At 39.6% G+C, this 20,142-nt stretch overlaps 1 protein-coding gene across 7 annotated transcripts in view; it reads right to left on the reverse strand.

Moving 5' to 3' along the window:
- The window catches only part of LOC134339309 (uncharacterized), a 164,935-nt gene that overhangs the window by 64,975 nt on the left and 79,818 nt on the right, over window positions 1-20,142 (reverse strand). For all 7 annotated transcript variants that reach the window (XM_063035697.1, XM_063035698.1, XM_063035701.1 and 4 more), the window contains exons 9-10: window positions 6,479-6,679; window positions 1,191-1,703 (exon numbers count right to left, since the gene is read on the reverse strand). In XM_063035697.1, the coding sequence (XP_062891767.1) occupies window positions 1,191-1,703; window positions 6,479-6,679 (714 nt within the window). The remainder of the gene's footprint in view (window positions 1-1,190; window positions 1,704-6,478; window positions 6,680-20,142) is intronic.

Genomic DNA, 20,142 nt, shown 5'->3' on the forward strand with positions numbered 1-20,142 from the left:
GTAAAATTAACCTTTCTCTGGATCTGACCTACTTCAAGACTCCTCACTGAGATAGAAGCCCTCTAGTACCACTTTTAATAAGTCGTTGCCCTCAGTTCTGTGAACACCAGACGAAGTAACAGATTCCAATCAATTGACAACATTATGCTTAAGAAAAACTTGTCATTTCTCTACCTCAATTAGGAAATATAGAAATAAGGTTGTGACTAGAACTTTTTGCTGCAATATGCTACAAGCCGAGAACTTATTCAACTTTTATGAAAAAAAAAGTTGGCTGCGCGAATTTTATGCGAAGTTCTTTCAGTCTAATGCACCTGGAAGTACATCGTCTCTCTCAAGCAACACACATCAAAGTTTCTGGTGAACGCAGCAGGCCAGGCAGCATCTGTAGGAAGAGGTGCAGTCGACATCTCAGGACGAAGGGTCTCGGCCTGAAACGTCGACTGCACCTCTTCCTACAGATGCTGCCTGGCCTGCTGCGTTCACCAGCAACTTTGATGTGTGTTGCTTGAATTTCCAGCATCTGCAGAATTCCTGTTGTTTGTCGTCTCTCTCAACCTCATTCTCCTGCCTTCTTCCTCTAAGCTTTGACACCCTTGCTAATCAAGAAACGACCAACCCCCGCTTTAAATATAACCAATAACTTGGCCTCCAAGCTTCATCTACAATGATGTACCCTTGAAGTGTAATGTCTTGAAGCCCAGGCACAAAAAAAGCATAGTTTTTTTTAAAAAAACTAAAGAAATTAAACATGCCACTATCTTTGTTATTGAAAAATCCAGGTTTGCAAACAAAGTCCATGGTGGAAAAATCAAAAAGTGAAGCAACAGAAAGAGGTAATCAGGAATTAGTGAGGGCCTTAGAAACTTAAAATTTCATGAAGGAGTAAAGGAAGGTTAATGACAATGAGGTTTTGACATGGCGGTAAAGAACCAATGACGTGTGATGAATCCTGATTTTAAGAGTGAAATGGGAAATTATTGTTGATATCGCTCCTTCTCCACAAGATACAATCAAGTAATTAAACTTCTCCATCCCCAAGACTGAGTTAACAAAATGCTGATGACTCAATAAATTTGTTCAATTCAGCCAGTTTTGTGATCAACGGGAATTTAATTTTTTAAAACATAAATACCACTGGGACTTTATAAACTAGATCACCTTAAAACCCAATAGTGACCTTAACTTACTGAGGTTTAAAGGTGTATTATCATCTTGAGGAGACCAAAACAGTTTTTTTGATAGTAGTTCTCCTGATGTCTGAGGAGTATTCATCAATGATCTACCTGCTTTCCCTGGCTCTGGAGATTTACTGGATACAGGCTTTGGTAGAATGGGATGCACTTTCTTGAGTGTTGATGTCTGAGAATGACTCTTGGGAGGGCTGCTGATGCCCAGCTTTGGTGATTTAGCTGCTGGTGTTGTTTCACCTTGACACTCCTCTCCAAGTGGTTTTCCAAGAGCCTCTTGCTTTAACCCAGACATGTCCTTTGGCGCATAGCTTTGTGGTTTATCATTAGCCAAAGCTGAGGGTAAAACATTGGGTATCCCTTTTCTTTTCATCAGTTCGTACAATGTACCAATGGGGGCACCGCTGCTTTCTGAATCTGGTACTCCAAACTGCCTCAGGTGGAAGCGTGCATGACTTGACAATCCTTTACGAGTTTCAAAGCAGGTGCCACATAACTGACAGGAATTCAGCACTAAAGCAAAAAAAAAAACACACAGACATGGTCAATTCTGACATACATGGAAAGTTTTGATAATTTAAAATTCTTACCAGTCAAAATACTGTGTTTGTTGAGCCATGATCCTATAAACAACCTTCTTTCCCAGGTTGTATCCTTTCAGAAAACACATATGCCCAAAATAATGCAAAGCATGGCTTATCCAATTTCAAATTCTATAGGTTCTTTCTGCATGTGGAGCAAAAATATGAATGTGACATTGTTATTACAGTAGCTTTCAACCTCTGCTTTTATCCACAATCAAGGCATTTCTTAGCTCAACAGTTCATCTTTAGCATTTCTGGAAAAGATATGCATTTCAACATCACCTCATCATCTTGCTCAATTGTTATGTGCCAAATGCCAAAAATCCTGAGCAATCAAACAAATGTTCATTCTTCAAAAACATTTTTAAAATGCACTCTAGTACTGCACATTTTTAGCCTGGACTGATACTTCACAGCAGTCCGGAGAACACACTGCCTTTCAATTGAAATGTTAAATCCTGTCCTCATCCTTGCATGTGTGCAAGATTCCTTCACTTCATTTTTAAAGAGAAGGAGAATTATTCCCGGTCAGTATTTGACTCTCAATCAACATCACTAAAAATATCGATTATCTAGCCTTTACCATGCTGTCGTTTGGGAAAAGAATGTTGTGCACAAATTGGTAACCATAGATGCTTTATTGCAACAGTGACCAAAATATTTTATTGGACCTATGATGTCATGAAATGAATGTGAAGAGCAACATATAAATGTTGGTGACTTAAAATGTCACCTTTTATGACAAGATAATGGCCTAAATCAACTTGCCGAAAACAGTGCTAATTCATTTTTATGAAAAGGTTTCTAACCTGCGTATAACACTCCCACTGTTAACATCTTCTGGATAGACCACAAAACTAGTTTTTTCAGTTCTTTTATGTCTGTTTTTCATCTTGAATGTGTTTCTGGAACCATTAGAGCCTGTGATTTGCAGTTTAGAAATCGTCTGGATGATCCAATCTCTGAGAGGATTCCCGGAGGCAGCGAATGTGAACCTTGAGGCGAGGAAATTGTGGGTGGCTGTGAGCCAGTGTTTGACCCCATTGTTTGCTGATTAAAGTGACAAGGGAGATTGAAACATCGCGGTGAATGTGGAAGGTCACGCTGGCTGCCTGCCCACTGATTACTGGTGGGATCGCTCTGCTGCCGGAGAAGGGGCCTGTGTGGCCTGCCAATGTGTCCAAAAGATGTTACCAGTGTTTTTCTGCATTATGGATATGGATTTGGACTATAGACCTTTTTCCCCAGTCTTAAAGCTTTATATTGTGTGTTTTCACCTGCCCTTTCTCTTTTTTTTGTGTGGGGGAGGGGGATTTGGGAGTCGATGTTCTTGTGGCATTTTGTGCAGGGGGGGGAGTCTGTGGGTTGAGGTTCTTGTTGCATTTTTTTGGTTAGTTTGTCCAAGGAGAGGGGGATTATGGAGACCAGTGTTCTTTCTGCATTTCGTGTGGGGTAAGGGTTTTGGGGCAGGGGATTGATATTCTTATTGCGTTTCCTGTGGGAAAGGGTGTTTGGGGGCTGGTGATAGTGTTGCCGCTCTTTTTTTCCTCTTGGTTTGGTGGCTCTCTTGGGAAGAATCGCAGAGTTATATACTTTGATAATAAATGAACCACTGAACCAACTGTGTTAACTGATATGATTGGAGATCCACCTACATTTGTATTCAGATTGGTTTTGATGATAAACAAGCTGAGAAAACTAAATAAACCATCATCTCACTTACATGACTAACCTAAGTCTAGTGAAGCTGTAAAATCTCCATCTTTTCCTGCAGAGGCATAAATTACATTAACAACTTCAAGTTGCAGCATTTTCAGTTTTACGTGAACCAAAACATTGAATATAATTGGAACTAATTAAGCACAGGTTTCTTTCTCTCTATTCAGTTATTTGTAGAAATGGGAACAATATTGCTCTTACCATTCACACCATGCTACTCTTATCTAAACAGTCACTGCATGTACACAGCATCAAAAACTGAATTTCTCAGTAAGTATCCCATGAGTAGAATGTGCTGTCTGAAAGACAAAAGTGTTTTTCTGTGATATTATCACCACTAAGAGCCTTTTCCACTTCCACGGGACAAAGTGTAAGCAATAAAGGTAGTGTTCAGCTTGTAATTTAAACCCTCCACCCTATATTAACAATATTTTTGTTAAATGCTGGCAAATATTTTGAATTTATTTATTTATACAGTTCAGCTGCAAAGGTCAAGTTCCTGCTGTTAAGGATAATGCCCTGATTCCACACGCTGAAAACGCAGCTCTATAATTTATTCTTATGAATAAAAGCAAAACTGTGCAGAAACAGACATGAAGCTTTTTAAAGGCTTAAATGTTTCTTCTCTCTATGAATTTCTAAACTGATGCAGGCAAGTAATAATGATCTCCAAAAAATGGAACCCTCTCAGTGACAGGCATCATATTAAGCATTCATGGATGAAATGCAGCATTGTCCAAATCCGCAACAGTCCTCTGCTCTTTATGCAGCATCAATTTTGATCACAAAACATTGTTTTGATTTTCCATTTCCTTAACACCTGTTGCATTTATGCCCATATAGTCTACTTACTTTCAATAGTATCAATGCAGGGAGCAGGTTCAATTTCATTTCATAAAGTTGAGATGGATTTCAGGAAAGGTATCCAAGAAAGATCCTGAGAGGCAGGATTTATGAACATTTGGAGAGGTATAATACGATTAGGAATAGTCAACATGGTTTTGTCAAGGGCAGGTCCTGCCTTATGAGCTTGACTTTATTTTCTGAGGATGTGACTAAACACATTGATGAAGGTACAGCAGTAGATGTAGTGTATATGGATTTCAGCAAGGCATTTGATAAGGTACTCCTTATTGAGAAAGTAAGGAGGCATGGGATCTAAGGGGACATCACTTCGTGGATCCAGAACTGGCTTGCCCACAGAAGGCAAAGAGTGGTTGTAGACGGGTCATATTCTGCATGGAGGTCGGTGACCAGTGGTGTGCCTCAGGGATCTGTTCTGGGACCCTTACTCTTCGTGATTTTTATAAATGACCTGGATGAGGAAGTGGAGGGATGGGTTAGTAAGTTTGCTGATGACACAAAGGTTGGGGGCGTTGTGGATAGTGTGGAGGGCTGTCAGAGGTTACAGCGGGACATTGATAGGATGCAAAACTGGGCTGATGGGAGTTCAACACAGAAAAGTGTGAAGTGGTTCATTTTGGAGGGTCAAATATGATGGCAGAATATAGTATTAATGGTAAGACTCTTGGCAGTGTGGAGGATCAGAGGGATCTTGGGGTCTGAGTCCACAGGATGCTTAAAGCTGCTGTGCAGGTTGACTCTGTGGTTAAGAAGGCATACGGTGTATTAGCTTTCATCAATCGTGGGATTGAATTTAGGAGCCGAGAGGTAATGTTGCAGCTATATAGGACTCTGGTCAGACCCCGCTTGGAGTACTGTGCTCAGTTCTGGTGAAGGATGTGAAAACCATAGAAAGGGTGCAGAGGAGATTTACAAGGATGTTGCCTGGTTTGGGGAGCATGCCTTATGAAAACAGGTTGAGTGAACTCGGCCTTTTCTCCTTGGAGCGACGGAGGATGGGAGGATGAGAGGATGAGAGGCATCGATCATGTGGATAGTCAGAGGCTTTTTCCCAGGGCTGAAATGGCTGCCACAAGAGGGCACAGGTTTAAGGTGCTTGGGAGTAGGTACACAGGAGATGTTAGGGGTAAGTTTTTACGCAGAGAGTGGTGAGTGCGTGGAATGGGCTGCCGGCAACAGTGGTGGAGGCGGATACGATAAGGTCTTTTAAGAGACTTTTGGGTAGGTACATGGAGCTTAGAAAAATAGAGGGCTATGGGTAACCCTAGTAATTTCTAAGGTAGGGACATGTTCGGCACAACTTTGCGGGTCGAAGGGCCTGTATGTGCTGTAGGTTTTTTTATGTTTCTAAAGCAAATTCTAAATTGTTGTATTTCCAAAATATTAGAAAAATCTAGACACAGCTCATCACCTCCTCCTGGTGCCCTAATTCCTTCCCTTTTTCTCATGGTCTACTATCTTCTTCTATCAGAGTCTTTCCTCTTCAACCCTTTAATTTCTCCACCTATCACCTCCCAGCTTCTCCCTTCATCTCCCCTCCGCCACCCACCTACTGGTCCCCTCACCTAGCCTAATTCATCACCTGCCAGCTTGTACTCTTTCCTCTTCCCCCCCACCCCTGCTTCCTTTCCAGTCCTGACTGAACGGTGTCAGTTGAAACAGCATCTGTGCATTCCTCTCCACAGATGCTGCCTGACTTGCTGAATTCCTCTAGCATTTTGTGTTTGTTCCTCTGGAGCTCCAGCACCTGCAGAATCTCTTGTCGGTAAAGGAAAATATAATCTTATCAATGGCACTCCAGTGTGCATAGCACTGATGGATCATGCAAACAATTGTTCATCATACAATCAGATGCCAAATACTTTCACCAGCTAATTATGCGAGAACAAAATGCAGTCTAGTACATGGTCTTGCCAAGGAATTTCTGTATCATATTTCATTACTTCATTCAGTATTTTACCCGGTTTTCAGTACTGAAGTACATACGTTATCCCTCATATAGCACAACATGCAAAAAAAAAGCTGTAAGATTAACACTGTCCCTACCCACACACCAGAGTGGATTTAGATCAGACTATTTTGTCATCTCTTCACTGATCAAGAAAACTACTATAAACTCACATTTGTTTGACTGTAGTGAATCCTCCCCCTGGGTGACCAAGGCAATTTTGGTAAGTGATTGCTTGGGATGCGAGTTACCGTCCAGTGTTCCCATAAATCCATTTTTTTCTTGCAATTCAGTTTCTCCAGAACTATGCCCAGGTGGCAAGTCCATCTCCAGAGTGGACATTTCATCATCATCATCTGGATCAATTATCACCACTGAAACAAATAAATTTAAAGTTATTTCACCAGTTAAGATATCCAAATACATTTCCTGTAGGTCTGGTGTCCAAAATGCAAGAATTAGGAAAGACTAAAATGAAGGTACTAGCACTGCTCGAATCTCCCATCCTCAGGATAGGACTTTGTCTACCTGTACGTACAGTTGCATGAGAGTTCACCATCACTCAAACAGTTACGGTCAGCTACCTAAAGAAGGTCCACTGAGCGATTTACTACTGACAACACTGAGGTAAAACCAGTCCTATCCATGCCATCATAACTAGAAAGCATTTAAAGAACATGATGCTCATTCTGCATCTCTATCTTTTGCCTCAACCAACAGGGCGGTACGGTAAGCGTAATGCTTTACAGCACCAGCTGCAAGATCAGGGTTCAATTCCTGTCACTGCCTGTAAGGAGTTTGTACATTCTTCAGCATGGGCTTCCTCTGAGTGCTCTGGTTTCCTCCTACATTCCAAAGACATACAAGTAAGGGTTAGTAGGTTGTGGGCAAACTATGTTGATGTCAAAAGCATGACGACATCTGCAGGCTGCCAATATATCTCAGACTGCACTGGTCTTTGCTGCAAAACAAAACATTTCACTGCATGTTTCAATCTACATATGACAAATAAAGCTAATCTTATCTTTGAATATCAAAATTGATGGGAGACTCCCGAAAGATACTGTTTAAACAACTGAATCAAAGAACTTCTTGTGTGGCTTAGAACCAAACCAAGAGATACGTTTCGACCATGAGGATAAAAGGAAGAATTACAGCTGTTAAATTTTAACAAATTAAAACATGTAAAATTGAGAGCATCGTTTGAAGTGACTGGCAACGCAATGGGGCTCACATTCCTAGTTGAGAATGGCTTTTTTTTTGCTAGGCAACCATGCACATTCTAAGAAGGCATTAAGAGATCAGTATACAAAATACTACTACCTGTATTTGATAGATAAATAGATACTTCTTGATCCCAAAGGAGATTACAGTGTCACAATAGCATTACAAGTGCACAGATATACAAATATTAGAAAGAAAGAATAAAAAATAAGTTACCTCAAACAGTCTAACAAGAGCTGTAGACTGACTCATTAGAGATCCTAATGGCTGAAGGCAAGAATCACCTCATATAGCGCTCTTTGGACACACAAAAGCAGTTTTCTCTGTGGTTGCTTTACCACAACAGAGTAACAGATTTCACTGAAAAATAACTTGGCTATTTATATCTTTGGTTTACATTTGTGGTACAAAATTTACATATGACAAGGTGAGAAGCAGCAGAAATATACAGCAGCAGCTGTACACAACCACAGATACTAGAGAATCTTCATGTGCTGTCTATACAGGAGTTTGGATGGTAAGTGGTCCTTTCTCATTCTTTATTCATTTGAATTGTGAAGAAACAGAGGCACAACTAGATTATATCCTTTGATACTGCACTGAAAGCAATTTTTCAAGTGTCTATTGGGATTGATACATTTCTTCATAGAAAACAAATGTAAGTGTATTAAGTCCATCTGGCAGCAGCAACACTATAGATAGCATTAGTTTAAAATGGCTTATATCGTTACAGAAAGTTGCAGTAAGTGATGCTTGGAAGAGTTTTTCAATTAACTGCAGATGATTAAAAATGCTATAAAGAGTAAGACAGGATGCAAGACTAGGATAAGAAATATGAAATAGTTTTAAGCATTCATAAAGCTAAACAGAAAGAAAAACAAAAGTAACTGTGGACTCCACTGATCAGAACCAGAAGAAATATATTCTTCGTCTTCATTGTTGAAAGGCAGATGAGACATTCTCACAACTGTGATGAACTTAATGCCATAAGATAAAATACTGGAGAAGTTAATGGCACTAAACACTGACAAATTTCCCAAATACAATGTTTATAGCATCTTAGCGCTGAAAAGACATGGCTACAAAGATACTGATTCAAGATTGTTTAATGTCATTTCCTGTACACAAGGGTAAAGAAGAATGAAATAATTGTTACTCAGAGGAGTGATTTTACATAAGGTGACTGACAGAAAATGATAAAGTAGTGGTGGTTGGGGGCATGGATGGGGGTGATGATCAGCTTTACTGCTTGGAGAAAGTAACTGGTGGTCCTGCAGTGAACGCTATGTAGCCTCCTCCATGATGGGAGTGAATCAAACAGTTCATCAGCAGGGTGAGTGAGACCCCTCATGATGTTACTGGCCCTTTTCCAGCATCTTTCTGTATATACGATCTTCATGGCGGGTAGGCTGGTGCCGATGATGCATTGGACAGTTTTGACTACCCGTTGTAGAACCTTCCTGTCCCCCACATTTGGTAATTACAAATTCCCTATCTTCCTGAATAGGAACAAAGTACTAGTTAGTCTCATCAGTTGATGGGAAAATATTGGAATCCATTATTATGAATGTAGTAAACAGGAGGCTCATAAATCACAATATTGTTTCTAAGACTAACAAGAAAAAGAAACTAGCAAGAGGGAGAAATTGGTGACTGGAGCCTAATTTAATTTTGAAGAGCCATTAGGTTATCATATAAAATACTACAGTGATATTAACAGAAGACTGATTAAAGGAGAGAAAACGCAAGTTTCAATCCTTCTGGGCTGTGTTTTCCACCCAAATTCTAAAGGTTTGCTAGGTTAATCGACCATGGCAAATGACCTCTAGTGTAGATGAGTAATTTAGGAGGATCTGATGGGAAGTATAGAGAATAAAATGGTCAAGGGTAGGATTAGTGCAGAAATGGATGCACAATGTTTGGTGCAAATGTTGGGCCAAAAAGGCCTACTTTTGTGCTATAGCTCTACAATTATTAGGACTGGCTCTTTTTCATTTTGGCAGACTGTTACAAACAGGATGTAGATAAGATTGTTACTGCGTTTTAATGATGGGAGGAAAGAAACAAAGACAGGGAAGGACAAGTAGACACAATGTACAAAATGATTAAGACAGAATATAAACTTAAATTGCAAGACGACAAAAATAAAAATCAGTGAACAGGATGATCTTACTGTGCTGGTCATGTAATGAAGCTAACATGAGAGTTTGTTGTTGTCGTTAAGTAAAGTCCAACTCTTTGTGATCTCATAGATTCATGCGCACCAAGCCTTCTTGTTGGAAACTGCCTCTCTAAGATCCCCCAAGGTCATACGCATTGTCTGAATAATATCAACTATCCATCGTAGCCTCTGTCATCCTCTCCTTCTTTTACCTTCTGTTTTACCTGACATGAGAGTCTTCTCCAAGGAATCCTGTCTTCTCATGATATGGCCAAAATATTTGAGCTTTTGTCTCTTAATCAAGCCTCCTAATGAGCAGCCCGGCTGTATTTCTTCAAGTATTGACTTGTTGGATCTTCTTGCTGTCCAACAAACTCTTAACACTTTACTCCAACATCCAAGTTCAAAGGCGTCGATTTCTTTTTCGTATTCAGCCTTACTAATAGTCCAGCTCTCATGGCCATACACAACTGGAAATGTCAAATTTAGATAAAATACTGAAGAGCAGGGACATAACATTGTCTACGAAGATCTGTATAGTCAAGTCTATGGCATTTCCAGAGAATCATCTAGAAAGGCAAAAAGTTAAGTTCCATTCTATTGGAAGGGGTTGATATAAAAGCAGCCCTGCAAAATCAAAAAGCATTTCTGGAATACTGTGTATAGACGGAGATTGTGTTAAACAAAATTGCTTTAGAATGAGAAATACCAATGTAATAAGTTGTAATAAAAATGTGCTGGAAACACTCAGCAGAACCAGTAGCATCTGCGGAGAGAGAAACAGAGTTAACTTTTTTAGACTGACAGCTCTTCAAGTGAACTGTGTATTTCCAGCAATTTCTGTTTCTAATTCAGAAGACAAGACACAATCTCATTAAGAATTAGAAGATTCAAAGAGTTGGTTCTGTTAATCAGTTTTCCATTAGAGGAACTGTTAGACTTAGGGAGTGATAGGCACAGGATGAAGGATTGAGAAGGGGAGAAACAGCTTTAATGAAGAAGGATGCAAAATCTTTGGAATTCTCCATCCCAGAAAACTTTATGGTCTGGTTGTTGAATAAATTCATGACTGTGATTGACAAATATTTGGACTGAAAAAAAAACAATGGATCGAGGTATTCTCAGCAGAAATAGATTATGCTGATGACCAAGTTAGATCTTTCCTGGACCTGCAGAGATATCTGAGAGGTTGTGTCGTCCACAACTGCTTATACATATGATTTTTGCAATGCGTAGATTTAAATTTTTGCTCAGGTAACATTTTACTGTATCGGTGTGGTTTTATAATCAAAGAGTGATGCAGATTTATAGTTTCTAGTACATTTTCCAATAAAATCTTCCCCGTTTCTTCTTTAGTTGTTTGTTGCTTCTACTAAAATCTCCTTTGTTATTTTTCACTATAACGATCCATCATCAGCACCTGGAGCCTTCCACGAGCTGAGGGTTTTATGAGTTTAGAGTCCTGTCTGAAACTGTAAATATTTCATTAAATGAGGGAACATTTATCTAGAACAGTACTCTGTGTGGTCTCCTAATCCTAGAACTTTAATTCACAATATATTTTCTCTATAAGTTTACAACTATCGCTGATGTAATGGAAAAACATCATTGTGGATTAGTTGTAATTTTTATGCATTGTCAAAAAATGCTAAACAGCTGACAGTCAGTAGTCTAAACCCCAATACTGGCAAAAACATCAAAGAACATTTATCACACTGTAATATGGTATGGCAAGCTTCATACCCTAGGCATTAGACAATGCTAACAACGAGCTATATTGAGGACAATTTTACAATTATATTTCAACTAGTCTGCTGACCAATAATTTTTCATTCAAATACAGATTACTTATTGAACATGTTAAGCAATTTAACATGTTAAGAGAGAATACCAAATTATCTAAATATGTAAACAACTACCAAAGATTCCTAGTACAAAACTGTTAATTGAAAGGAGGGAACATTTACTTCCACTGCAGCAAGCTATAGTTCAGAACAGTAAATAGAAATTTAAAAACTCACTACAGAACATGCCAATTTTTTCTCCAGGTATTTGCAAGAGATTCACCAGTTTAACTCTCACTCCACTGGAGAGGAACTTTACAGCTAACACAACAAATTGTGTGCCTAACCCTCTGAGGTTAAGCATGTATGTGGTATCTGATTACTCATCTTCAGTGTTAGACTGAGCCATATGTTCAAAAATCCCAACAGACGGATGATATTTTTGTTAAGCACTACAAAATGAACCCAAGCTGTCCAAATTGGCCAGCAAGTTAAAATGAACTAGAATTGGCTGTCATCAACTGGTTTCTGCACAAGCACTAAGTATTTGTTTAGTCATGTAATTCTGTGTGGTAGTGATGCTCCTGTGCCAACATAAAAGGCTTGAACTAATTCAATAAATGCCACGAGAGCTCTGGCAGTATTTTTAATTTGACTGGGATTCACAGGAAACTGCATTATCCACAGATCCGTTAGCAAAATAATATTCAAACACATAGAAATTTAAATGACTCTTTTTGAATTTCTGACGTTTTCTCTTTTTACTGAAAATAGTTCTAGAAGTATCAACGTATTAAACTTAACTTTATTTAGAGATAGAGCACAGTAACCGGCCCTTGTGGTCCAATGACTTGTGCACCAAATTCCATGTGACCAATTAACCTACTTTGCCTTTATGTTTTTGGAAGGTGGGAGGAAACTGGAGCACCTGGAAGAAACCTGCAAGGTCACAGGGCAGGCATACAAACACCTTACAGACAGCAGTGGAATTGAACCCTGGTCGCTGACGGTGTAATAACATTATCTTATAAGATTTGAACTTGCTATGAACTGATTGAATGGCATCTGGATGACTACTGGTCAGAAAATAAATTTCATCTCTATACCATTAACTCAGTTCACGCCACAAGAATGCCAATACACTACCTCCAACCTGGAAGCAAATACACTCAGTTCACACACATCTGCTCTTCTACTCTGCTATTCACTCCTTCGGAGACACCTTTGAATTTTCTGGTTTCCTTCATTCTTTCTTAGCAACTTGCCGGCACAAAAAAAAAGACAGTTTTTTCTCTAAATCACATCTCCAGTCCTGCAGTTTGTCAAGCAGGATTTTACCGCTTCTATCATTTTTGAGCAGGGCAGGGGGAATATGCCTTGAAATTCAGCAGTTGACATTTCAGGCCATGACACTTCATTGGGACTCTTTTTCTTAAGAGGGTAAAGTTCGAAGAGGAGGGAGTACTGAAATCAAGCTGCTTGATGTCTCATTGGCAATTAGAGATGAAAAGATCTACAGCAGGTAGAGAACCAGAGAGGAGTGTCTAAGGGGCGGAGGTTTGGATATGGGAGAAGGGGTCATTGGTGCAAGGTGAGGAGTAGACTCAATGAGAGAGGTGAAGGAAGAAGAGCTTGGTGTCGGAGGTGCAGAAACTCACTGACCCTTGCTAAGGACATAACTTTCTATCGTAAGCCAGTGAAAAATCTTGTGTTTTTAGCATTCCTGAACAATGCAAAGTGCAAACTTCCCCACAACTGTGACAGCTTCCATCCAGCTTGCTTCCTTAAAACAAAAGCATTGAAGAATTTTTTCCTACGCTAAGACCACTATGCCAGTTATTTCCCAAAAGACAATGAAATACATGGCAGAGGTTTCAAAGCCCAGGGAGCTGTTCGGGATTGTTCCCATTCATGAAAATTCCCCACAAGCTACTTAAGTACAATAATCTCCTTTAACCTGAACAAAGATTTTATCGAGCATTCCTGCACATCCTTCTGAAGCAGTCCCTGAATCCACTAAATCATTATCATAGGTACTGTGTACCATGATTAGCAAACAAGAAACAGCTTACTCCAATGCCTTTCAAATCATTGTTGGGGACTTCAATCAGGCTTGTTTAAAGAAATCTCTGATGAATTATCATCAATATCACCTACAGCATCAGGGATTCCAACACACTTGACCACTGCTATACTACAAATAGGAATGCCTAGACCGCATTTCGGGAAATTGAATCACTTGGCTGCCCCTCTCCAACTTGCATACAGGCAGAGGCTAAAGAGCAAGGCTCCAGAGATAAGGACAACAAATAAGTAGTCACAAGAGGCAAATAAGTGGCTACGAATCAGTGGACTGAGCCTTGTTAAGGACCTCGATTATCACTAACTTTATAAAAATAGTCAGATGTGTGTGTCCCCACAAAATCATTCAGTCTTCCCCAACCAGAAGCCCTAAATGAACCATGAGATCTGCAATCTACTGAGGGCCAGATCAGTAGCATTCAGATCTGGCGACCAAGCAGAATGCAAGAGGTCTAGGTTCAATCTTCAGAAAACCATCTCATGTGCAAAGTGGCATTTCTGATCTAAATTTGAATCACTGAAGGATGCTCAAAAGCTATGGGCAGGGCTGGAAGCTATCGCCTCCTACAAGTGAAACCAAGTGTTACGGGTAACAAGCCTCACTTCCAGAAGAGCTCCATGCCTTCTATGCTCGCTTTGAACATCAAAACACATGTACAGCTTCACAAACTCCCACAGTCTCTGATGACCCTGTGATTTCAGACTATTCTGAGGCCAACACGTGAGCATCCTTCAGGAGGGTGAACCCATGGACAGCAGCCGGCCCAGGCAGCTACTTGACCGAATATTGAAAAACTGTACTATTCAACTGGTTGGAGTGTTCACCAATATCTTTAACCTTTTGCTTTGGTGATCTGAGGTACCCAACTGCTTCAAGTAGGCTTCAATTATACTGATGCCTAAGAAGAATGTGATAACCTGCACTTACACCCACTGTGATGATATGCTTTGAAAGGTTGGTGATAAAATACATAAACTCCTGCCTGAGGAAGTGACTTGGATCTACTCCAATTTGCCCAACAGTACAACAGGTCAACAGCAGATGCCATTTCACTGACTCTTCATTCAACCCTGGAACACCTGGACAGCAAAGGTGCATACATTATTATGCTCTTCATTGATTACAACTCAGCATTCAACACTCTCATCTGCTCAAAACTAATCCATAAGCTTCAAAACCTCCTTGTGCGAATGGATCCGCCATTTCATCACTTGCAGACCCCAGTCAGGTCGGATTGGCAAGAACATCTCCATCAGCAAAGGTGCACAAGGCTCCCTGCTCTACTCGCTTTATACTTATGACTGAGGCTAAGCACAGTTCCAATACCATATGCTGACAATATCACTGTTGTTGGAAGAATTAAAGGCGATGACGAATCAGTATATTGGAGGGCAATGGAAAATCTGGCTGAGTACTACAATAACAACCTCTCAATGTCAGCAAGACCAAGGAGCTGATTATTGACTTCAGGAAGAAGAAACCAGAAGTCCATGAGCCAGTCCTCATCGGAGAATCAGAGATAGAGAGAGTCCCAGTGTTGTCATTTCAGAGGATCTGTCCTGTGCCCAGCACGCAAGTGCCATTACGAAGAAAGCATGGCAGCGCCTCTATTTTCTTAAAAGTTTCTGATGATTTGGCACGTCATCTAAACCTTTGACAAACTTCTATAGATTTGTGAAGGAGAGTATATTGACTGGTTGCATCACGGCCTGGTATGGAAACACCAATGCCTAAAGTAAGTAGTGGATAGGGTGCAGTCCATCATCCCAACCACTGAGCACATCTACACAGTGCTGTGACAGAAAAGCAGCATCCACCATCAAGGCTATGCTCTCTCCTCACCGCTGCCATCCGGAAAATGGTACAGGAGCCTCAGGACTTAAACCACCAGGTTCAGGGACAGTTATTACCCCTTAACTATCAGGCTCTTGAACCAAAGGGGATAACTTCACTAGTCCCATCACTGTACTGTTCCTACAACTTATGAACTCACTTTCAAGGTCACTTCACATTATGTTCTTGATACTTATTGTTTATTTCTTTTTTTTAAAATTTGCAGTTTATCTTTTGCACCTGTTGCGAGCTGTCTTTCATTGTTTCTATTGTGTTTTTTGTATATGCTGTGAACGCCCACAAGAAAACGAATCTCAGGGTTGTATATGGTGACATATGTACTTTAATAATAAGTTTACTTTGAACTCCATAGACAAGTGACAAACATATACATGGTGCATCACCACTGTAGTTATACTTAAGGTGGCGAATCTATGTAACTCATTACCTCAGACTACTGTGAAGGCCAAGTCATTGGGTACATTTAAAGCGGAGGTTGATAGGTTATTGATTAGTCAGGGTGTCAAAGATTATGGGGAGAAGGCAGGAGAATAGTTGACTGGATTGGAGAGCATGCCGTATGATAATAGGTTGAGTGAACTTGGCCTTTTGTCCTTGGAGCGACAGAGGATGAGAAGTGACCTGATATAGGTGTATAAGATGATGAGAGGCATTGATTGTGTGGGCAGCCACAGGCTTTTTCCTAGAACAAAATAATGGTTAACATGAAGGGGCATAGTTTTAAGATGCACGGAAGCAGGTACAGAGAGGATGCCAGGGGTATGTTTTTCACAGAGAGTGGTGGGTGCATGGAATGCACTGCTGGCAACAGTGGTGGAGGCAAATACAATAGGGTATTTTAAGAGACTCTTAAACGGGTACATGGAGCTGAGAAAAATAAAGGGCTACGCGGTAGGGTAACTGTAGGCAGTTTCTAGAGTAGGTTACATGGTTGGCACAACATTGTGGGCCAAAGGCCTGTATATGCTGTAGATTTTTATGCTCTATGTTCTAATAGGGCTGAGAGGATAATAAATCAGCCATGATGGAATGATGGAGCAGACTTGATGGCCCGAACGGCTTAATTCTGATCCAATGTCTTATGGTCTTAATAGGGTCAATAGTTTGTGCAACTCTGTGATTACATAAGACAATTACTATACGTGAACAGAAAAATTGCAAGAAAACCGCACAACAAATTAGTGTTCCCTACCCTCACATTAAGCACTGTGCTCCAACTGGTTCTATCAATTGACCATTAAATCTCACATTAATCCCATCAAACTCAGTACTAGGCCAGAAACAGCTTCTTCAGTGACATATACCTCAGATGTTCTGCCCTTCCACATTAAATGTTGGAAAAATAAAATTCAGTAATACAGGTTTAAAAATGTCGACTTGATACAAACATTTTATTGTCTCTTCATATTTCAATGAAAAGTGCCATCACTACCTGGTCACATTCAGCCTAAGCAAAATTTGGCAGAACAGCTCAATACACATCCAAGCAAGAAATGCTACTGAATCGAAGTGCTGAAAAATGTGCAAAATCTAAACAGATTTCTGAGTGTTCCATCACTGAATGGCTTTTTGCTGTAGCTTTCGAATGTTCAAGCACAACGTTAAAGAGTTCATTGCACTCTTGAGTGACCTTAAAAAGGTGTTTCCTCTCTGACTCAGAGTGCTGCTTAAAGGGATTTTCCTGTAAACAAGCAGTACAAGCAGTACTACACCTCAGAGTGGGTCAAAAATCTAACACATCACAAAAAGGTGCATAGGATCTGCGTCATCCTAACATGACCTACTTAAAATCAAAAATAATTTCCTGTACCTCTACATTCCAAAGAAATTGGAACAAAACAAATATTTATTATCAAAATGTTTTACATCAAGATCACTTTCATTAATTTTCAATCCAAGAGTTCAATTTCAACTCATTAATTCCAATTTTAGGACTAGAATATTAATGATGTTTTTATCCATCTATGTTTTATTTGTTCTTTAATAAAAGATTTTAAAACCTGCAAAATATATTTGGTTTGCTGGTTGAATGCTAATTCAAGAGTTCAAATACATACATTCATGATAAGCACTCTGTTTGTTTAAAAAGCTACCTGCAAAGCAGTGCTAAAAATAACTGGGTTCAGTCTTGTAAAGCTACTTTCTCATGATCATCCCACATCCTCATTTGAACTTTCCCTGTGACTGGCTAAATACTAAAAAGTTCTGGAAATTATTTCTCAGGTTTTGCTTGCAACTCCCAACTGTAAGAATACCAACTCACAATTACCGGTGGCATAGCCAAATAGATAAACAAGTGAAGTAACACTTTAAATCTAAGAAAAAAATCTGTCCTTACTCTCTGTTTAAGTGCTTCATTTAAAATAAATCTGAATACCCTTTTTTTCAAAAAGTTAATTATTTCTTTTCAAGAAGGCTTTTGTTTAAAAGTCAGGAGATGTTAGACAATTAATAGCTTGCAAGAACACCCAACAGCATATGGAAGTTCAACTGAAACAGTTGAAGTGCATTGAGTGCTAATGACATTTCACGAACAATGACAATGCAATAAACAGTGGCAGCACACTATAAAACATGGAGGTCATTCAAAGGAGTCTTCTTTTCAAATGGCTGAGATAGAAATATTAGCAGCATTTAAACAGAATAGGTGGTTGAATGAAAAGTCACATATGAGAAGCATGTGAGTTAATATGATTAATTGCTGCCAAGAACCCATTGCTTATTCCTGCTTAACTTGGTCACCGTGCAGGTGAATTCTGCAGTTACAACTCTCAGCGGAAATCTTTGTTCTGTCAATTAAAACATGTAAGACATAGCTCTTTATCTTTGACCCCTCACCTACTGCAATCAGTCTGCTTCTATTTAACTTTGTCCAAACTTTAAAACTCCTATTAAATAGTCTGTTGTTCTAAATAAACAAAACTGACTTCCTAAATTTTTGTCCAATGTGCCACAAGAATTGTTAAAAGGAAAGGTAACTTATCCTGCAAAACCTCACTTGAAAGTTACTCTCCCAAACTGACAGCCAAAGCCTCAACATACTCCAAGTATGTAACTGTGTATAACAGACACATTTATAATAAGATGCATTTATATAGCTAGAGATGGCCTAGATGGTGAGGATCTTTAATTAAGCCTGAATCTGTGTGTGTTTAACAATTAAGATAGATATTCAGGCTTAATTAAAGACCCTTACCAATGGGGACATGTCCTCTTCACCTTACTACCATTGGGGAGGAGGTGCAGGAGCCTGAAGGCAGACACCCAACGTTCTAAGAACAGTTTCTCACCTTCTGCCATCAAATTTCTGAAGGGTCCATGAATACTAACTTATAATTTGCTTTTATTTTACAACTTATAGCAATTGTTATGTCTTGCAATCCACTGCTGCAGAACAGCAAATTTCACAACGTCAATGATAAACTTGAATGTGACGACAATGCGCACTTCCTCTATCACACTAAAACAGAAATATTTATCCAAGAGGCTCTCTTAAAGAATGACATATTAAAAGCTACCTTAAAATATTCCTTCCACCATATAAACAACACCTTACATCCTGCCGGTGAAGATAGAGCAATAATATCATAAAATCCCTGTTAAGTTACATCAGAAAAACAAGCAGACTGACTATGGTCTTATCTGTTCAGCTTCCACACCAACTTCCTTCCAACAAAGTCAATTAAAATAAGCAAGCAGCATTTATTCAAGGCTTGGCTTTTCAGATACCCTCCGAGTGTAATGACCATATAAGATGCCCAAAACTGCACCTGATGCATCACGTACTACTTCACCCATTGGTCTTACAGATTTTTAACTGCTTCCTATCTCCCAGTACATAAATTTAACATTCTTGTTTACATTTACAAGTCTTGCAGTCTCAAAGCTTCCGCTCACTGTACTCTTTGCATCATTTTGGAAAGCTAGCTTCATTTTGGCAGAAGAAATGACACAGTGAAATGTATTCTTGTGTTCACTCATCTCAAAGCTTGACTCTTCACAAGGAAACAGCTTTCATCGATTAGACATAAAAGACAGCAGACGCTAGAACCTAGAGCAACAACCTGCTGAAAGAACTCAGCAGGTCAAGCAGCATCTGTGGGAGGAATAGAATTGTCCGACCTGGTGCAGGGCTTTTTGACCTAAAACATCAACAATTCCTCTTCTCCCACAGTTTGACCCACTGAGCTCTTTCATTAGATTGTTGTTTTTTTTTCAGTTAGAAGCTGAGGTGAAGAGCAAAGATCAGTAGCATGGACGTAAAACATGTAGTTCTTGTTGGGCTTTTCCTGCAAAATCTTCAAATATCTTAAGTTCACATAAATAACTCCCCCTAATTCATTTCCTCCCCAGCACCTTTTTAGTATAGAAAATAACACCCAAAATGACCACAAAAGAAATCCTGATAGCAACTTTCATTCAGAAATAAAAATAATTTATTTATCAAGTTACAGGGTGAAATAGTCCCTTCCTGCCTTAAACTGCGCTGCCCAGCAAACCTCCCCCTCCCCCCAATTTAACCCTAGTCTAATCACAGTACGTACAACTTACAATGACCTATTAATCTACCAACTGGTATATCTTTGTTTTGTGGGAGGAAACCCACGTGATCACGGGGAGACCGTACAAACTCCTTACAGACAGCAGCAGTACATGAATCCAGGCTGCTGGTACTATAAAGTATTGTGCTAACCACTATGCTACCATGCCACCCTGCAAGTATGGAAAGGA

This window comes from Mobula hypostoma, chromosome 29 (genome assembly GCF_963921235.1).
Source record: "Mobula hypostoma chromosome 29, sMobHyp1.1, whole genome shotgun sequence".
NCBI lineage: Eukaryota > Metazoa > Chordata > Chondrichthyes > Myliobatiformes > Myliobatidae > Mobula > Mobula hypostoma.